At 36.4% G+C, this 21,614-nt stretch overlaps 1 protein-coding gene and 1 non-coding gene across 2 annotated transcripts in view; one reads left to right on the plus strand and one right to left on the minus strand.

Moving 5' to 3' along the window:
* Positions 1-21,614, minus strand: part of Ocrl (Oculocerebrorenal syndrome of Lowe) — a 529,958-nt gene that overhangs the window by 411,699 nt on the left and 96,645 nt on the right. Inside the window, exons 6-8 of the mRNA XM_090369405.1 lie at positions 13,653-13,676; positions 13,281-13,394; positions 4,312-4,464 (exon numbers count right to left, since the gene is read on the minus strand). Of these exons, the coding sequence (XP_090225531.1) occupies positions 4,312-4,464; positions 13,281-13,394; positions 13,653-13,676 (291 nt within the window). The remainder of the gene's footprint in view (positions 1-4,311; positions 4,465-13,280; positions 13,395-13,652; positions 13,677-21,614) is intronic.
* LOC150088250 (U1 spliceosomal RNA) lies at positions 7,241-7,404 on the plus strand. Its single transcript, XR_016546836.1, has one exon. It is a non-coding gene; the product is annotated as a U1 spliceosomal RNA (small nuclear RNA).

Below are 21,614 nucleotides of genomic sequence, written 5' to 3' on the forward strand. Positions count from 1 at the left end.
AATTAAGGCTAATTTTTGCTTACTTCCTTCACTGCTTATAATTGAATAGATCCCATCCACCTCAGGTGCCTTTCTCATGTTTAACTTCAATAATTTCTCTTCCACTTTCCTACCAGTTATTACAAAATCATTTAGCTCTCTGTTAGAGTTGGATAAACTCCTGGCATCCATTTCCTAAAGAAACCCTCATGTATGAATGTACATGCAAAATATTCATTGAGTTTGTCAGCAACCTGAGCAGGATTGTCAACAGTCGAACCATCGATATCAAGTGGATCAATTTGATTTATCCACTTCCTTCTAGTGTTCACATAAATAAAGAAGTCTTTGCTGTTTTCCTTTGCCAAAGGTTTTTCATAATCTGCCTTTGCTTGCCTAACCTCCTTTGTGACTTTATTACAAACTAGTTTATATCTACCACAGGTTTCTGTGTCACATGATAATTTAAATGCATACATACATGAATTTTTTCTCTGCCATTAGCCTCATTAGTTCATCTGACATTCATTTAGGTCTATACTTTTAAGAGTATTTCTTAGTTGGTATAAAAACCCTAATATGATAATTTATATGCATACATACATGAATTTTTTCTCTGCCATGAGCCTCATTATTAGTTCATCTGACATTCATTTAGGTCTATACTTTTAAGAATATTTCTTAGTTGGTATAAAAAGCCTAATAGCTTCTAATATTAATTCTTTGAATGCTTCCAAATAGAATATTCTGATGATAACATCATCAGTTTGTCCCACTGTATAGAATTTAAAAACTGTGTGAGCCCATTGTAGTTCTTCACAAAAGCAAAAACCCTCACCTTTACCCTTGATGGTAGTTACATCTTTAAGTAAATCCAAAATCAAAACACTGTGTTCACTGCCACCTAGTGGTTCTTTTGTCTGCAGATTCTTAATGCATGAATAATCACTGCTGTTAATCAGATCAAGAGTATTACTTCCTCTTGTTGGCTCTCTGACATGCTGCTGTAGAGAAGCAGTCATCCCATAAATCCACAAAAGTTTTGCTAGCATGTGAGTGACCAACTCACAAGTTCCCGACAATATCTAGAAAGTTAAAATCCCCCATTACAAGACATTCTGATTTACTGACCCCACTCTATTTCTCTGTACAGCTGTTTGACATACTCATCAGAGTCATTAGGCCTATAACACACACCTTCTCTCATGTTTGCTTTCCCAGTGCTAATGTCACACCAAACTGACTCAACAATGCACTGACTAACCATATCATTTGGATGTACAGCCATAGACTTTACGTGCTTCTTAATTAAGAGCATAACACTTCCCCCCCTCCCTCCTATCCTGTAGGTCCTTTCTGTATACACTGTACTCCTCATTATCAAATTCTGCATTCCTTATATCTGAGCCACACCACATCTCTGATATCCCAACAATGTCTGCATTTGATGTCTTGACCAGCACTTTGAATTCATCAAATTTATTTGCTATGCTCCTAGCACTAATGTACATGCAAGTATACCTGTTCTTACTCTTAGTTACCCTAACACAGCCCATGTGTTTATTTGTTCCATGATGACTCCCAGCAGCTCTTGAAGTGCCCAGCAACTTGCTTTCTAGGCTCCTGCTCGTTACAATAGAAGCAGTGCAAGAACCTCTGCCTGTGGCTCCTGTTAATCTTTTAGTCTGTGAATCACCCCAAGCTTGCAGTTTACCGACCCACCTAACACTGCCACCGATAGCATCAGCAAATATTCTTGCACCCTTTCTATTTAAGTGTATCACATCCCTAAAGAAGCAGTCTCTCTCTCTCTCTCTCTCTCTCTCTCTTAGGTGCCTCCGTAGCCAGGTGGGAAGGAGCAGCAGTGCGTAGCACACGCTTCTTGATTAGACCGGGGTTCGAGCCCATCACCACTAAATACAGAGGATGCGGAAAGGTCAGGGAATGACCACCACATATCTTGGAGCAATATGGCCTTAGTTGATAATGCTCCTAAAAATCCAAATAACAAACAAACAAACTCTCTCTCTCTCCTGTTAACAAGCATAGATGACCCTGAGAAAAATTCTACTCCATGAGTCTTGCATAATCTCTCCATGACCAAATTGATTGACAAGGCTCTCATCATATACTCCATCCTATTGTGTCTGGGAAGAATTGCAGACACTTCCAAATTTAACCCTAATTCCTAACTTTTTTTTTTAACATTGCTTGTTCTTGCTAAGTAAGTGTGCAGACGTCCTACTCTTAATGTCATTGGTGTCAACATGTACAACAATATCACCTTTTATGCCCTTAAGAAAGATGATATTTGCTCTATAATGTCATCAGTTTTGTCCCTGAAAAACATACTCTGGTCATATTCCACCTATTCTTTTTGCACAATATATTTCCCATTTCCCTATCAACAACTAACTCCTGTGGGACCAGCACATTCTCCCCTCAGGATTGCTGCTATGTTGCCTGATGATCCAGTGCAAGCTGTGGCATTGATGTGAGTAGCTGAGAGCTCATTGTGCTGCCCAATTTAAATCCTTTGAAGGCATCCACCCTTTTCTTCAAACTGTCATAAAAGTCCACAACAATGCTGAGTTGCACTTGATGATCAGTTTAGAAGATTAAGAATTGCTGTCTTAATTAATTAATGAATTAATGATTTGCTGTTATTTGGTTTTTTAGGAGCATTAGCAACTAAGACCATATTGCTCTGGGGATATGCGGTGGCCATTCCCTGACCTTTCCGCATCTTCCGTATTTGATGGTGACGGGCTCGAACCCCGGTCTAATCAAGAAGCGTGTGCTACGCACTGCTGCTCCTTCCCACCAGGCTACGGAGGCGGCTTAATGATTTGCTTCAGAGTATAAGATGTAGGCTGATTTTCTGTGAAGAATCTAATTAGTCATTATAGACAACATTCTTCGATTCAGGGAAAGTCCCCATGGACTAGAGATGCATGAATGTATTCCCAATTCACAAAGGGCAATCAAAGGGTACCATAAGTAATTACAGTCCTGTTAGTATAACTTCTGTTCCAAGGGGAAAATAAAGGAGTCACTGGTTAAAGAAGTAATGCAAGACCATCTAGACAGGAGTGCCGTTATACTTCAGTCATAGCATGGATCTGTTAAGGACATAAAAGACTGCTGTGCAAATTACAGCAGTGTGGCATTAAAGGCAAGAGACAGTGGTTATCAATGGACACTGCTGTTCATGGACTAATGTTTTTTGTTTGTTATTTAGTTTTTAGGGGCATTAGCAACTAAGGCGATATTGCTCCAGGGATATGCGGTGGTCATTCCCTGATCTTTCTGCATCCTCCGTATTTGGTGGGCACGAGCTCGAATCCCAGTCTAATCAAGAAGCGTGTGCTACGCACTGCTGCTCCTGCCCATCTAGCTACGGAGGCACCAATGTTATTTGTGGAGTCTCTCAGGGTTCAGTGTTGGGCCCACTGTTGTTTTCTGTATTTATTAGTGATACTGATGAAGGTGTGTCAGGCTTAATGTCTAAGCTTGCAGATGATACAAAAGTTGGCAGGGTGATTAATGACAATAACAAAGATATGCTACAGCAGAAAGATTTACAAAAATTAGGTAGGTGAGCTGAGAAATGACAACTGAAGCTTAACATTGTCAAATGCAAAGTGCTGCCTATGGATAGTAGTAATCTGAGCAACGTATGAACTGTGTAATACTATGCTCTGGTTAGTGGAAAATGAAAAAGATCTGGTGGTAATTGTGTAGTCAGATATGAAGTTCTCTGAGCAGTGCAGTCAGGTTGCCTGAACAGCTCATGGAGTTTTGTTAATGATATGAAGGAATTTTTTCAGCAGGAACAAGGTGGTGATTTGATTGAGAGGGCAAAAGGCTTTGAATGGATTGCATAAGATCAATGCTGATGGAATTCTTCCTCTTACTCAGATTATACAGACACACATGAAGGGGCATAAATTCAAATGAAGGAAGGGTAATTGCAGAACAGATATGCAGAAGTTTGCCTTTAGCCAATGGGTGGGTGGTTGATTGCTGGAACAAACTTCCATATGTTGTTATGGAAGTGGACTGCTTGAATAAATTCAAGGAAGAACTAGACAAACTATAGGAAGAGATGTATAAGTGAAATGAAAAGGTTTATTTTTTAAATTTTTTGGCTGATGCTGCATAAGCTTGTTTCTTGCATCTTTTTGTACACAGAAAAATGATGCATTTTTCACTTCTATAACAGTTACATATCCTTCATAGATTGAAGCATTTTAGCTATGGACTTACATAGACTAATTAACAGCCAATTTATTTTATCTCTGAATTATCATAATGAAGAGGGAAGCATACCTGACTTCAGAGACTGAGAATCCACACTTGGGATAGGTTGTAGATCATTTTCAAATACATCTAAAAACTGTGTGCACAAGCCACAATTATCTATTGTTATATATCTCTGTATCCATCTAAATTCAAGCGGTGGTCCAATTCTCAAAGAATAAGCTAGAAAATTAAATTTAAAAAATGAATTTATTTATTTTAAACAAATATAAATATTTAAGCAATTTAATTCAGTTTATTCTAAAATAAAAATATTTAAGCAATTTAATTCAGTTTATTCTGGAATAAAAAAACAATTAGCACACACACGAAAATCATGACCACAGTAGTTAATAGTCTAAAAAAACCAATATATGCATAAAATAATACACGCTTCTATGCACTTGTGCAGATTACATGTTATAAAAGATAATCAATTAATACAATAAATTAATATTTTTAATCTGATTTAAAAACCATGATTTCATTTTACAATGGATAAAATATATATATGCTGCACTGTAATGGTCAAAATATACAGGGTGAGTCGTGAAAAAGTAGCCTTCCACTCCATGCTTGGAAGAACCAGCAGCCAATCAACATGCGATTAGCCACCTGCTCAAACAAATCTCCCCCTCAGATTAGTAGAATGCGTCACCCTCAAGGTCAATCTTGTTGGAAGACAGTGTTTTGCTGGATATAATCCTGTTTGTGTCTCATGTACGATTGTGTGTGTAAGAGTTTTCTGCATTGTGCCTTATTCAGTTCCAGAAAGAGTTGTGCAATTGTTGAGGCATATGTGCGTACGAGTTCATTTAATGAAATGTTTGCAGAACAGTTTCCCCATTGCAGGGATACCAGCAAAACGCTGTATACGGCAACTGATGAAGAAGTAGTGCGAAAGAGGAAGTGTCCTCAATGTGAAAAAGAATAGAGCCCCATCTATTCATACACCAACTGTAGTGCACGATATTTGTGAGAGAATGAAATTAAGCCCCAGGAAGAGTATCTGGAAATTAGCCCAGAAAGTCAGTATAAGTCAGACAACATGTGCTGCACTCTCTAAATTTGAAGCAGTTTCGTATAATGTGCGTGCAAGAATTAAAAGAGACAGATAAAGTGAAACGTGTAAATTATTGCAGGTGACTCCTCAACAGCGTCGTTGATGGGATGTTCGATCAAACTCAATATTTTATGTCAGATGAAGCCTGATTTCATTTATCCGGATGCATAAATTCTCAAAACACAAGGTACTGGGCAACTGAAAATCCACACCAACTCCACGAACCACGAAGAACTGCTTCATGACGAAAAAATTAGAATATAGTGTGCCATATTCCAATTTTTCATAAGGCAGATCATAGGGCCCATCTTCTTTGAGACAACTGTTAACACAGACGTGTACCTTGCAATATTTGAAAGCTTCTACGCACAATTAACCCCTGAAGAGCAGGAGTAGTACACATTTCAACAAGATGGGGCCACTTGCCATACATCGCTGGCCCGAATTCATGAAGCCTTTCCAGACAGAAGAACTGTCAGCAAAGATTTATGGCCCCCATGTTCTGTCAGCAAAGATTTATGACCAACCAACTTCTGCACCATCTTTGGGGCTACCTTAAGGGGAAAGTTTATGAGACGAACCCACACATTCTTCAGGAATTACAGGAAAAAGGAAAACATTTGTACTGATATCGCAGGCATCGATGGTACAATGTTGCAGAGAGTTTGCCAAAACATGCTGACACAGGCTCAGCACTGTCTTGCAGCCGAAGGACGTCATTTTCAAAATCTCCTTTAATGGTAGGTAATGTACTATACATTTACCCACTTGTGCATGCATCGTATTGTAGTTTCATTGATGGGGCTACTTTTCTGGCGCCTCCGTAGCCAGGTGGGCAGGAGCAGCAGTGCGTAGCATACGCTTCTTGATTAGACCGGAGTTCAAGCCCGTGAGCCACCAAATACGGAGGATGCGGAAAGGTCAGGGAATGACCACCGCATATCCTCGGAGCAATATGGCCTTAGTTGCTAATGCTCCTAAAAAAAAAACCAAATAACAAATAAATAACAGCTACTTTTTCGTGACTCACCCTGTACATACAATGGTCATTAACATGCTGCACTTCAAGGAAAATACAATACTTTTTCAAGCACATATAAATTATGCAGCTTCACTAAATATTTCTACGTTCAAAAACATGGCTGAAGTAGGTAATTATTTTTAAATGTGTTTTAAATCTGGCTTTCTGTTATATAACTCAACAATTTAAAATAAATTTAAACCAAGATAGATTTGATTAGCAGTGACCCCAAGTATTTTTATTGCACTAACAGGATCTTATATTGGCATATTTTTATTCCAATTATAAGCCTTGATATCAGTATATTATTTTCTGCCCACCTTTACAACCAACCAACTTCTGCACAATCTTTTAATGCAGATTGGCCTTATCAGCCAGAACAAGGCAGATTAATATTAATAATATAATAGAAGTGGAAATTAAAATTAATAATAATAAATTAAATTAATTGTTTAAAAACAGCTCACCTCTTTATTCTGCATATTTAAATTTTCATGTGATAAATCTATATATTAATACGGAAGCCGTTTTCTGGACACGGCCATTGTGAACGATAGGCCTAACCGATCAGGCTGAAAGTGGTCTCAAATTGAAGATATTTCTTCCTAGGTGTGCAGAAAAATGGGAAAATATAAAAATTCTGAATAGTTTTATTTTACGGAAAGGGCCAGAAACTCTCCATAAAATATGATAATTTTGCAATAATTAATCATTCTCTTTTAAAGATCGGATTGCAACTATAATTTAAATATTAAAAACATTGCACTAGTGGTGAATAGAAAGAAAAAAAAATAAATGCCCTATATTATATGCAGACACCATTTTCGTTAGCCACATAGCAGCAATAGTCGTGCTCACTAGGGTGAGTGAGTAGCATACTTACCTGGTGCTGAGAAGGCCATCATCAGTAAGGCAGCTCCTTAAGGGAGAGGCTTTCCCATTGCACTACGGGTTAGCTGACTCCTTCCACTTTCCCAAACTGGGATAGATGGTGCATGGAATTTTTGTTAGTAATGGGTTGCGTTTGTGCTCTCCCTTTTTAAATAATCAAAAATTAGGCTGCTGTTGGGGAGGTGCCGTGCAAGGGGAGAAGACAGAAAACAGACAAACGTCTAAGAACCTTAGGGTCTACAGGCACTGGGGGTCTTCCACAATGCAGCATTTACGTCATTTGGTGTTTTACAGACTCTGTAAAGGCCAGATGTGAAAAATGGACAATTATCTATATATCAATACAGAAGCCGTTTTCTTCAGACTGCCATTGTGAATAATAGGCCTAACTAATCGGGCTGAAAGTGGTCTCAAATTGAAAACATAATTGAAGAAAACATACACTGATTTACATACTCACGACAAAACATGGACTACATTTCTTTAAGTCAGCTAGAGAAAAACTCTGCTACCAACTGCAAAATGGGTACAGCTAGTAGTTAGATTAAAAGAAAGAAGACTAATAAAATAAGTTATGTTGTTGTTGTTATTTGGCTTTTAGGAGCATTAGCAACTAAGGCCATATTGCTCCGGGGATATGCGGTGGTCATTAATAAAATAAGTTAACACCATTAAATGCTACCTCTTTGAAGTGCACTTCATTAAGTGTGTCAAAACTTGCCAACTGTTAGCAAATCATAACACCAAATATGGTGACTTTTGAATAAACATAGAGTAAAAAAGAGAACTAAGAAGTATAAAGTAAATTGTCTTAGTGTATAATGTGTGCATTGAAGGTAGGAGTTAAACAGGAAAAATTTTTACAAATGGAGAGTTTGTTTCTAATTGTCAGTAGAGAGTTTAACTTTCTCGAGATAAGATTTGCCTAATATTTAAAATCCCTATGTTACATGTGTGCATTACATAATATGGCAATTGACAATATGGCAAAAAGATTAGTTCTCGTCTTGCCATTACATTTATTAAGAGTCACTGTATGCAGTTTTATGTGTTGTTGCCAGCCTGCAAGTTTCAACAGATTCAATGAAGTACACTTCAAGGATGCAGCATTTTAATTTATTAGCCTTCTTTCTTTTAATTTAGCCATTTACTGCATGAAAATTTAAATATGCATAATAAAAAATAATAAGTTGGTTCTGAAAATGTTTCTAAACAATTACTATTGACATTTGACAACTAGAAGCACTTGAGCTATAATTTTTCACATTAATAATGAATTAATTAATGTGTGCAGCATAGTACAAAAAAAAATCTCTGAGATACCATTAGGAATTACATAAGCAGTATGTCAAAGCTATTTGTTTCATTTATATCAGTATCAGTTCATTGACTATAATAAGAATACAGAGCAGTTAATGATAATAATCAAGGTAACCTACTATATATTATAGAATAAAACAGTTTAATTCCACATCATCTGGTTCAGATTACCCATAGACTAGGCACCAATTTTTGAACTCTGCTAAGTAGACATTTTATTACATAAAATTACTGCTTTTTTGTTATATTTTTGTTTAAAACTAGTTGTGCAGTTGTTATTTGTGTTAATTTTATAAAATAGGGGAAATATTTCCTTACTTAGCCTCTGAAATTGCTGAAAAACAAGTATCAGATTAAGAGGAAATTCTGCCGCTATTGTTGGTATTAATCATATCGAGATTTCATATTCCTTTTTATATTGGTACTTCATATTCTCTCTGTAATTTCAAAGGAGTTGCAATGACTATTGGAAGTGTTCTTAATAAAGCTAATTTATAATATTATGAACATAATTATATAGTGCAATATATATAAAGTAAACTTGGTAGAAAAATATGTAATGTTGCTAATAACCTATGAATAGAGTAGCATTATAATTCCATTGAGGTATCTCTCAGTTTAGTGTAGTATTCTCAAATTAAATAGAATCTAAATGGAAATCATGCCTCAGACTACAGCAGCAAAGTAAAGAGCTCAAAATACAGGGAGTATTGTGGATATGAGGAGAGCTGTAGCGGGAGACAGTTAGCCTGTAGGAGAACTGAACAGTTCTCCAATGAATCACAACCCTACAAAATGTGCTATTTGTTTGATGTTTGCAGATCTGTCTGGAATAGAACATGATATGTCTTAGTGTATTCAGTGTAAAGATATTAAGCACAAACTCAGCATCCTGACACCCTTAAAGGAATTAAAATGGAGCCCTTCAAGCTCTCTGCTGCCACCTCAACATTAGACTTTACAATTGCACATCAGACAAAACAGAGAAAATTCAAAGGCAGAATGCAATAACTTACATGAGAAAGTTATTGAGCAGTCAGATTAGAAGTTCTCTGAGTAGTGTAGACAGACTGCCAGAACAGCTCATGGTGTTTTGCAATTATATACATGGATTTTGATAGCAGGGATAAGGAGGTGATTATCCCCTTGTATAAGGCAATGGTCAGGCCACATCTTGAGTACCGAATACAAGTCTGGAGGACTCATTGTAGGAAGGATGTAGAACTGCTGGAACTAGTACAGATAAAGGGCAATGATACAGGTGACTGGAACAAATGGGTGCTCTTACCAAGAAAGGTTCTGCAAATTGCAGCATCTGAAGACTAGGCACCTGAGAGGGGATCTGAATGAGGTGAATAAGGCTTTGAATGGTTTAAGCAAGCTCAATGCTGATGAGATTCTTCCTCTTGCTCAGATTATGCACTTGAGGGGGCATAAATTCAAATTGAGAAAAGACGGTTGCAGAATAGATATATGGAAATTTGCCTTTAGTCACTAAGTGGTTTACTGCTGGAACAAATCTGTCATTATGGAAGTTGATAATTTAAATAAATCCAGGGAAGAACTAGACAAACTTTTGGAGGGAATGGATAGATGAAATGGGAAATGTTTTTTTTAATTTTATTTTTATTTGTTTGGCTGATGCCATATAAGCTTGCTTTCTTGCATCATACACCACTACTAATGATAATACTAACATTGTCAGTGGCTCTAATGTTAGGAAAACAGGATAGGTGAAATAGGACCAAGGTATGTCTTCCAGAGGCAAAAACTGATGATGTTGTAGAGCAGATATCTTCTTTTAAGAGCCTGAAAGGTAATGCTGTACACATTGCCAGTAATGATGTTAAGGCCGAGGGTTGAGAGAATTTAGTTAACAAGAATAGCACGATGTTGAGAAAAGTTGCAACATTGATTAAATTTAAAAGTTTCTTCAATTCTGCCCAGACATAATAGGAAGGTGTACATGATGCAAGTCTTGTTAATAAATTCACCCTTGGAGTGACTCTGTGAGGATCATGGGGTAGAATTCTACTCAGTGTCGTCTGTGCTTGTTAACAAAAGAGACTTTTTTTAAATTAATGGAATACGTATAAAAGAAAGGTGTGCAAGAAAATTTGCTGATGCTATCAAGGTAGGCGCCTCCATAGCCAGGCAGGCAGGAGCAGCAGTGCGTAGCACACGCTTCTTGATTAGACCGGGGTTCGAGTCCGTGACCACCAAATACGGAGGATGCGGAAAGGTCAGGGAATGACCACCGCATATCCCCGGAGCAATATGGCCTTTGTTGCTAATGCTCCTAAAAACCAAATAACAAACAAACAACAACAAACAGCTATCAAGATAGTGTCGGGTGGATCGGGAAACTGCTAGCTTAGGGGGGGGGGAATAAACAAACTAATAGATTATCAATAGCCACAAGCAGAGGCATAGGTGGCTACTTTTTGCACTGCTTCTACTACAACATGCAGCTGCCTAGAAAGCAAGATGTCAGGAATTTCAAGGCCTGCCAGATGTTCTTATGGAAAAAGCAAATATGTGGGCTGCATTCAACTAACTAAGAATAAAAACAGGGCAAGTATACATGCCGATTAATATACATGTGCTCCTGCCCACATGTATACTAATATTACAAGCCTATGGGCAGCAGTAATCCCAGATTAATTTACCAACTGTGTGGTAACTTAGGATTTTATAAAATAAAAAAGACCTGGGGGGGGGTAATTATGCAGTTAGATATGAAAATCTCTGAGCAATGCAGAGAGGCTGCCAGTAAAGCACATGACGTTTTGTTGATGACAAGGATGTGATTATTCCATTGTACAAGGCGATGGTCAGGCCACATCTTGAATACTGCATACAGATCTGGAAGCCTCATTTTAGAAAGGATGTAGAGCTGTTGGAGTAGGTACAGAGAAGGGCAACAAGATTGGTGAGGGGAACAAAGGGTGCCCTTACCAAGAAAGCTTTAGTTCTGTAAATTACACCATCTGGAGACTAGGCACCTGTGATGTGATCTCACTGAGGTGTTTAAAGTTTTCAATGGATTGAGGAAGCTCAGTGCTGATAGGATTCTTCCTCCTGCTCATAGGCAAAGAAGGGGGCATAAATTCAAACTGAGGATGTTTGCTTGCATAATAGATTTACAGACATTTCCCTTTAGCCAATGGGTGGTTGATTGCTAGAAAAAACATCTATCTGATGTTGGAGAAGTGGATAGCTTGAATAAAGGAAGAACTAGACAAACTAATGGAAGGGATGGATAGATGAAATGGTTTTTTTTTTTTTTTTTTTTAGCTGATGCTATATAATCTTGCTTTCTTGCACCATTTGCTACAATTAATACTAATAAACTACCCACTGGCTGAAGGCACATTCTGCACATCTGTCCTGTAAAGATTCTTTCTCAATTGAAATTTAGGTCCCCTTATGTGTGTATCTGAGCAAGAGGAAAGATGCTATCTGCATTTCACTTACTCAATCCATTCAAAGCCTTAAACAACCAAATCAGATCTCCTCACAGGTTCCTAGTCTCCAGATGTTGCAATTTGCAGAAATGAAACCTTTCTTGGTAAGAGTACCCTTTTGTTCTCCTCAGTAATCTTTTGTTGCCCTTGTCTGCTCCCATCCTATCAGAAGAAGATCCTTCCTACAATGAAGTTTCCAGACCTGTATGAAGTACTCAAGATGTCACCCTAACCATTTCCTTACAAAATTGGATAATCACCTCCTTGTTCCAGCTGGAAAAATTCTTGCTTATCATTGACAAAACTTGCATGAAGATGTAATGATGTTAAAACCGAGGGTTGAGAGAATTTAGTTAACAAGAATAGCACAATGTTGAGAAAAGTTGCAACATTGATCAAATTGATTAACCTCATTGTCCTAGCAGCTGATCTCCACTGCTCAGAGAACCTCATATCTGACTGCACAATTACTCACAGGTCTTTTTTTTTTTTTTTTTTTTCATTTCATGCTACCCTTGGTCTTATACCACATATTTGGTAAAGTGTGTTTAGGGACTAACGGTACCAGGGGTTTCCCTCATTTCTGCGTAGTATACATTGTTGTGTGTTACAGTACGCTGTAAAGGCTAGAGATTTAAACATGTATGGATATTGTGGGGTGTAGTGTTGTGTACCATTGTTCATCTGGTCATTTATCCACTGGACCCCTGATGAGGCCAAATGTTGCCCACACTCGGCCCAGTGGTGGCAGACCAGGTACACCAGTATTTTAAATTAGTACTCTGGCAGGTCCTGCCACCTAATTTCCTGAGATTTCAGTGGCTAGGACCTATGAAGAAAAAAAAAAAAAAAAAAAAATTGCAATTTTCGGGGTTAGGACATTAATGAGGTTAGGAGTCCAAAAGAGTGATGCACGGCTAAGCAGTTAAATTTTAAATTTAAATTTTGATTGTGTGGGGCATACGTTGTGGTGTTTAGAAGGAGTGGGGGAGTTCGAAGAGGATGGATCACAATCATTGGCCTAAAAATCACCACCCAAACACCTTCTTTGCCACAGATCAACTGTAAAGAATCCCTCTCTCTCACTTCAGAATCTCAATTTTGCCTCACCAGCATCACTCAAGTTTAACATCAGTTGACTCAAGTTTAACTCAAGTTTAAAATAAAACCATATGCAATAAATATAAAGTAAACATGCCATTTTTATAAGCACAAAATCAAAAATTTTGCTACTTACCTTCTGAAGCTTTTGATACTAGAGTTACAAAAGCAGTAGATTTTGGATTAAATGGTAGTTCAAATAGAAGCTTAAGTTTCTTGTATGACACTTTAACATACACATCTGCTCCAGCTAAAAAAAAAAAATTACACGGCAGCTCAAAACTTGATTTAATAAGCCAACATAATAAACTGTTTTGCAAGTGTTATAGTTATAAAATTTGTAGAGAAAAATGAATAGATATTTCTTAGCAAAAACAATAAGTGCAATAAGATGATCCATGCAGTGTTATCAAGTAGTTGTAGTAACTTCACAACATGCACACAAAGCAAAACATTGCCTTCCACCATAAAATATACTAAGACCCTCAGTTGTTAAGCACTCACTTACCTAAAAGATCTATTCCTGATGTATCTGAAAGAAAATGTTAGTAGATTGAACACACTGTTTTATTTTTAATGAGGAAAACAAGATTATTATAATGTTTAAAAAGCAAAACATTAGTAAAATTATTACCATTTCAGTGTTAAGGCAGGATTAATTTCATGCAAGGGAGTTCTCAAAAGTAATACTTAGCTACAGAATGCTGCATTATACAACAATAAAAGTCATTTCTAATTACAAAAGAGCCATGTTTCTATATGCTTAAATAAAATAAAAAAAATTTGAATTTAATTTTTTTAAAGGATTTGGGGAAATGTTTTCCTAAATTAATTATTTTTCAGTGAAGAAAATGCATCAGAAATAACACCTACAGAAAATAAAATAATATTTCTTCCATCTTAATGAAGAAATCTAAATGCAGTGTAAACATGTAGTAAGTGAATATGTTAACTTATAATATATTAATCTTTGTGTTTATTAACAGAGGGAGGGGGCTATATTTAATGAGATGGGATACACTTGAATGTTACCATTTGATGGTGCTATCATGGCAATATTAAGTGGTTTGATAAACTGATAGTTAGGGAGTACAAACCAAACTAGGTGTAATGATAAGCATAAGTAGAAAAGTAGAAATGATTCTTGCAATCACTTCTACTGGGACATGCAGTGGACTAGAAAGGGGTGGACTGCAAGACCAACTGACAGTTCACATGAGCCCATCAATTATTTGAAATTATGCACTGCTAGCTGAAGAAATTTATGCTACCTCAGCTTTTTTGTGTTAACTCATCATTTTTTAATGGCAACTTGTGCACCATGTAGTCAAATGGGGCTTGTTTTAGACTCTCCACAACCTTGATAATAGAAATGCTTAAACCAGAATCAACCTTCTAGTTTAGTCCATGGTAACCAATTTCCAAAACTGAAATGGAAGATTTGAAAAATGTTGGTAAAATAAATTTACACATTACATTCTTCAACGTATCTAAGAGTAAATACATCAGTATTTGGATATGAAGTATGCTGGATTGAAGAGCTGTGTTTCGATTTTCAAATGTTGACATAACATTAAAAGAAAGAAGAAAATTAGGCGAAGGTAAAGAAAGCCAACATGAGAACGACAAGAAACGTCGGATAATTACGCGGAAAATTAGTTTCCCAATACGGCACTCTAGTGCTTCTCGCTCGGTAAACAGACGGTAGGTGTTATCGGTCTGGAGCAAAGTTGAGAACGATATATTGATTGACAGGTAGGCGTGGCAAATGATGCGCTGATTGGTATGCGAACACAACACACGATAACATCGGGTTAGTATCATTTTAGTAGCACTAATGGTAACTTGCCCTAATGAACGCTTTCCATAATGGTGAAAAAAGGTCAGGTTACCTCCACTTCAATCCCTCCCGAAGTGGAGGAGGTAACATAACCTTTTTTCTTTAAAAATACAGTCATAAAAAATAAATTTTTATTTTTATTTTCTTGTTCAATAATATGCCCTAATGGTGAAAAAAGGTCAGGTTACTTCCACTTGAATCCCATGGGAGCTTGAACCCCTCCCTAAATGGAGGGGGTAACCTAACTTTTTTCTTTAGAATCATGTGGACTAGCGCATAAATTGTTTATTAACAAAATATTATTTTTTTATTACTGTACTTTTATTTTTAAAGACACTCATGCGGATACACACATATCATAGCGTCAATCAACACCTCAACAGCTATTCATTATATATATAGAATCTTTCTTTATTTTCTTCCCTAACGTTTAAGGTGAGGTCACTAAATATAAGGAAACTGTTTCTATTATTTCCTAACCTACCACTTAAGGTCAGGTTATGAAATATAATGAAAAATAAAGAAACCGTTTCCTTTTTTCATAACCAAACCTAGTAAAAACACTCATGAACTCCAAAAATCTGCTTTTAATAATGAGAAAAAAACATAGTGAAGAACATAAAAATGAACAGAACGAAACTTTTATTAATTTAGTTTTCATCAAAAAATCAAGCAACGTTTTATTTTTCTTACAAATTTCTTCCATCTTTAAAAGATTCACCGCTACTGTTTACCGTTCATTACAAAACAATTATGCACCGTTCTTTGCTCATAAATACACATTATAATGCCAACCAATGACTACACAGTAGCTTGTCCTCTGTCGTGCCCACCACCAATCATTTCATCATTTGCCACACCTACCTGTCAATCAATATAACCTTATCGATTTCGGCTCCAGACCGATAACACCTACCGTCTTTTACCGAGCGAGCAGCACTAGAGTCCGGTGTCGGGAAACTAATTTTCCGTGTAAGTTTTCCGATGTTTCTCGTCGTTCTCGTGTTGGCTTTCTTTACCTTAGCCGAAAATTGTTTTACTCAACCCAGAAAAGAGAAACAAACAGGCTTTCTGCATAAGTGAATATAACTTGTCTAGAAATATCAGCTTGTTTGATTTGTCCCACTCCGGGTGGTATAGACCTCAGTTTGTACCTCATCAATAACACAAGCAATTTTAATGAGCTTTTTTTCACAATATGGCCGAGTTAGTTCTTGGGTGACAGTAACATGGTTTCTTCTCTGGAAGACTTTGGCTATTCTCCAAACAAACATGCAAATTGACCACACAATACACGCTATTTACATACATAATATATATGGTGGAAGATGAGCTAAGTCCCCAGAAACTTGCTGGGGATTTCAAGAACTGCTGGGACTCACCATGGAACAAGTAAATACATGGGCTGTGTTAGGGTAACTAGGAGTAAGAACAGGTTCATGTATACTTGCACGTACACCAATGCTAGGAATATAGTATATAAATTTAATGGATTTAAAGTTCTTGTCAACATATCAAAGGCATTGGGATATTGTTGGGATATCAGAGATGTGGTATCACACAGATATAAGGAATGCAGAATTGGAATTTGGGGAGTACAATGAGTACAGAAAAGAGAGACAGAATAGAAAGGGAAGAGGTATTATGTTGTTAGTTAAAAAACATAAAAGGTAAGGAAGTGCATCTAGCTGACATGGGTAGACAGAGCAATGTTGAATCAGTTTGGTGTGACATAAGCACTGGGAAAGCAAAATTGAGAGTAGGAGTGCATTATAAGCCTAATGACTCTGATGAGTACAATGAACAACTATACAGAGAAATAGAGCAGACCAGTAAATCAGAATGTGTTATAATGGGAGATTTTAACTTCCCAGATATTGACTGGAATGTCTGCGTTGGTCACTTGCACACTAGCAAGGCTTTTGTGGATATATTGTTTGTTTATATGATTGTTTACTACAGCAGCATGTTCAAGAGACAACCAGTTGGGGTAATACTCTTGATCTGATTATCAGCAGTGATTATTCAGGCATTAAGAATCTACAGATAGAGGAACAACTTGGTGGCAGTGATCACACTGTATTGATGTGGGATTTAATTAAAGGTATAGCAATCATCAGGGGTAAAGGGAAGGGTTTTTGCTTTTGTAAAGGTGACTACAGTGGCCTAAGACAGTTTGTAAATTCTACACAGGGGAACCAAATGATGATGTTACCAACAGCAAATTCTAAATGGAAAGCATTCAAGAAGTTAATCTTGGAAGCTGCTATGCTTTTCATACTAACTAAGAAATACTGTTCAAGGTTTAGAACTAAATGAATGTCAGATGAACTAATGAGACTCGTGGCAGAGTAAAAAAAGCATGGGATGCATATTAATTATCAGATGACACAGAAGCCTATGATAGATATAAGCTAGTCTATAATAACAGCACTAAGAAAAGTTAGGCAACTGAAGGCAGATTACGATAAATCTTTGGCAAAAAATGCAAAGAAAAAAGCAAAGACTTATGTAAACTCTAGAAATAGAGGGATCAATCAGATTGGTCCACTTGATATTGGTGGTTCAACTATTGATAATCCTGCTCAAGTAGCCTACAAACTGAATGAATATTTTGCATCTACATTCACACATGAGGAGTTCTGTGTGGAAGTGGAGGACAGAAGTTTATCAAACTCTAACAGGGAGCTAAATGATTTTGAAATAACTGAGAGCAAAGCGGAGGAGAAACTGTTGAAGTTAAACAGAAGAAAGGCACTTGGGATGGATGGGAACTATGCAGTTATGTTAAAGGAGGTAGCGTAGCCATAACTATAAGAGCATCCATGGTTTCAGGGGAGGTTGCCACAGATTGCAAAAGTGCAAATGTATCCTCAATTCACAAAGGAGGGTTCAAAGGGTGTCACAAGTAATTACAGACCTATCAGTTTAACTTCTGTTCTGGGGAAAATAATGGAGTCACTGGTTAAAGAAGCACTGGTAGGATTATCTAGAAAAGACTGCAGTTATAGTTCAGACACAGCATGGTTTGTTAAGGGAAAGTCTTGTATGACCAATTGTTTTCTATGACGTGGTCCCAAAGGAACTGGATGCAAAAAATAATTCTGATATCATATACTTGGATTTCAGGAAAGCTTTTCATACTGTTGCACGTGGAAAACTGCTGTACAAATTGGATCAGTATGGATCAGTAAGGGCAAGTTGCTTCTATGGATAAAGGGATAGTTAAGTGGGAGAGTGGTAATCAAAGGACACTGCTGTAAATGGACTAATGTTATTAAAGGAGTTTCCCAGGGTTTGGTGTTGGGCCCATTGTTGTTTTCTATATTTATCAATGATATTGGTGAACGTATATATCAGGCTTAATGTTGAAATTTGCAGATGATATGAAGATCGGCAGGGTTGTTAATGACAGTAATGTGTGTGTGTGTGTGTGTGTGTGTGTGTGTGTGTGTGTGTGTGTGTGTGTGTGTGTGTGTGTGTGTGTGTGTGTGTGTTATGTGGTTTAAAAGTGCACAAGCTGCTGTGGCTATAATGCATCTAATGACAGTACAGTACTGTAACAGTTTCTAGAAAAGTTTTGCAGATGAACTGAGAGGTGGCAGCTGAAGTTTAACATTGACAAATGCAAAATACTGCATATGGTTAGCTGTAACCCCAGATTAATGTATCAACTGTGCAGTACTACACTCAGGGTAGTGGAGAACGGAAAAGATCTGGGGGTAATTGTGCAATCATATGAAGTTTTCTGAGCAGTGTAGGCAGGCTGCTAGAGCAGCTGAGAGGGGTTGTCAATGATATACAGGAATTTTGCTATCAGGGATAAGGAGGTGATTATCTCCTTGTATAAGGTGATAGTAAGGTCACGCCTTGTGTACTGCATACAAGTCTGGAGTAGGGTTTCTTCCTGAGAATTCCCAGGAAAAATTCACAACTTTAAAAATACCAATTTGCGAGTAAAGCAAAAACATTTTCCCAAAAAAACTGAGATTTTTTTTTCATGTTTGTTTTTGCAATATATAGACTGCCACGTAGTTTATTTCAAAATGCTTAATTTTTATTTAAATATAGTTGCACATAACCATTTCAATTTCTTTATCTAATTTTACAATCTATATTCTCATCCAATCAGAAAAATACCGTGCTTTCATCAGAACGGCACTAGAGTTTCTGGATAAATTAATTGTGTATTCCCTGAGTTTGTCATAATTCACTCCCCTCTCTTACAGTGTATGCGCAGTGTAAGACACAGTCTTACAAATACTTATTTCTCTGAATAAGAATAGTGGGCAGAAATAAAACTATTTACTAACAAGGAAAACAACAATTCAGAAATATTTCAGTTAGAGGGAGTGGGCCTGTCGGAACAATAGAAAAAAAGCAAAGTAGTAATGGAGAAAGACAGTAGATTTAAAGGATGCTCAGGGAGATAGTCAACATTAATTTAATCCCTCTATCATATCACCAATTGAGGACTCACTTAGTCATTTTTGGGAAGGGCTTTGCTTGGTGTAGTTCTAAAGCATAATCAGTAGTGGGTCTAACAGTAGAAGATGAAAGGTTTCCATGATAAGTGAAAACAAATCTGTGTGTTAGTAATGTATAAGAAAAATTGTTAAACTGTTTAAACATTCTCTGGTAAGAAATACTATTTTACAAAAAGAAATAATAAAAAGAGAAAAAAAAAATAGAGTTTCAAGTCATTTTAGACTGCAAAACACGTTGGAATACATTAGAAATTGAGAGATTTTTAAGGATTTTAACACCGATAAAAATTGCTTTACATGAATTAAAGCTCTCTTATCTATGGAAGGACAGATATCCAAAAATCACCAAAGATACATTAAACTACTTAAAACCTGTGCAACTTGCAGTAGAAGCATTAAGTAACAATAATACAAATCTATTAACAAGTGAAGGAATTCTTAGATTTCTCTTTCATAATTTGGAAAAAGAAAATTCTATTTTATGTAATAAGCTTTTAAAGGAGATTAAACAGCAGCTTTTTAAATGTAGAGATAAAGTCGTAGTGTCCCTTATTAGATATTTAACCAATCCAAATAGTTTAAATGAGGTTAATAATGAATTTTTTTGCTACGGCAAATAAAAACGAAATTATGCATTCTGCGAAATCAATAATGGGATGAATTGTCAAAGAATGGCATACTTCAACAGAAGAGTCTGAAACAGAAATAATAGGAGCAAAGAAAAAAATATCAGAACCCAGAGAATTAGAAGTGGATCTAAAAACAGAGTTAATGAGAGATATATATATTCATTTCAATGGCAAAAGCAGAGCCAATTCAATCAAATAAAGTATTTTCATCGTTAAGAAGTGAGATGAATTTATTTGAAGCAACATGTACACTGATACCAAATCTAAAAATTTTATTACATGCACTGCTAACAATTATACCTACTTCAACCCAAAATGAAAGAAATTTTTCTACTTCAGGCTTATTTATAACTAAGTAAAGATCCAGGCTTTCTGACCAAGAAATTAATGCACTGTGTTCTTTAAAATTTCATTTTAACAATAATTGTAAATGTTAAATGTTAATATTAGTTATCCTCATTATTTATTTTGTTTTAGTATTAGTGTTTACTTAGGATTTCTTTTATGTTAATCTCACACTTAGTGTTTTCGAATAAATGTATAGAATAATGTTGCTTATCTGTATGCTGTACCAATATAATAAAATTTTCTCTTTACATTCATTGAACTACGAGTTGTATTTTTTAATATCTAATTCTCCTTAAATTTTAGTTTTTTTACTTATACATCACAATGAATAGTTCATTATTATAGTGTCTTATGACTATAGAATAGGATAAAATTTCTTATCAGAGAGATATTTAATCAATATTTAATCAGAGAGTCTTATAATAGGGGATTTTAATTTCTCAGCTATTGACTGGAATTTGTGGGTTGGTCACTCACACACTAGCCAGGCTTTTGTGGATTTATTGGATGATTGTTTTCTACATCAGGATGTTCGTGAGGCAACAAGAGGGAGCAATACTCTTGATCTGATTATCAGTAGTGATTCTTAATGCATTAAGAATCTGCAGATAAATGAACCACTACGTGGCAGTGATCACAGTGTGTTGAAGTGGGATTTATTCAAGGAGGTAACTACTATCAGAGGTAAAGGGAAGGGTTTTTGTTTTTGTAAAGGCGACTATGATAGTCTGAGACAGTATTTAAATTCTATACAGTGGGACCAACTGATGATGTTACCAACAGCAAACTCAAAATGGGAAGCATTCAAGGAACTAATCTTGGAAGCTACCAGGCTTTACATAGCAACTAAGAAATATTGTTCAAGGTTTAGGCCTAAATGGTTGTCAGATGAACTAATGAGACATGTGGCAGAGAAGAAAAATGCATGGAATACATACAAATTAATGGGCGACATGGAAGCCTATGATAGATATAAGTTGGTCTGTAACCAAGTCACAAAGGAGATTAGGCAGGCAAAGGCAGACTATGAAAAATCTTTGGCAAAGGATGCAAAGAAAAACAGAAAAGAGTTCTTTACCTATTTAAACTTAAGAAGGAAAGGGATGAATCAGATTGGTCCACTGGATATTGATGGTTCAACAGTTGAGGATCCTGCTCAGGTGGCT

The sequence above is a fragment of the Mastigoproctus giganteus genome, chromosome 3 (assembly GCF_048544385.1).
Source record: "Mastigoproctus giganteus isolate SK-2022 chromosome 3, ASM4854438v1, whole genome shotgun sequence".
Lineage (NCBI taxonomy): Eukaryota > Metazoa > Arthropoda > Arachnida > Uropygi > Thelyphonidae > Mastigoproctus > Mastigoproctus giganteus.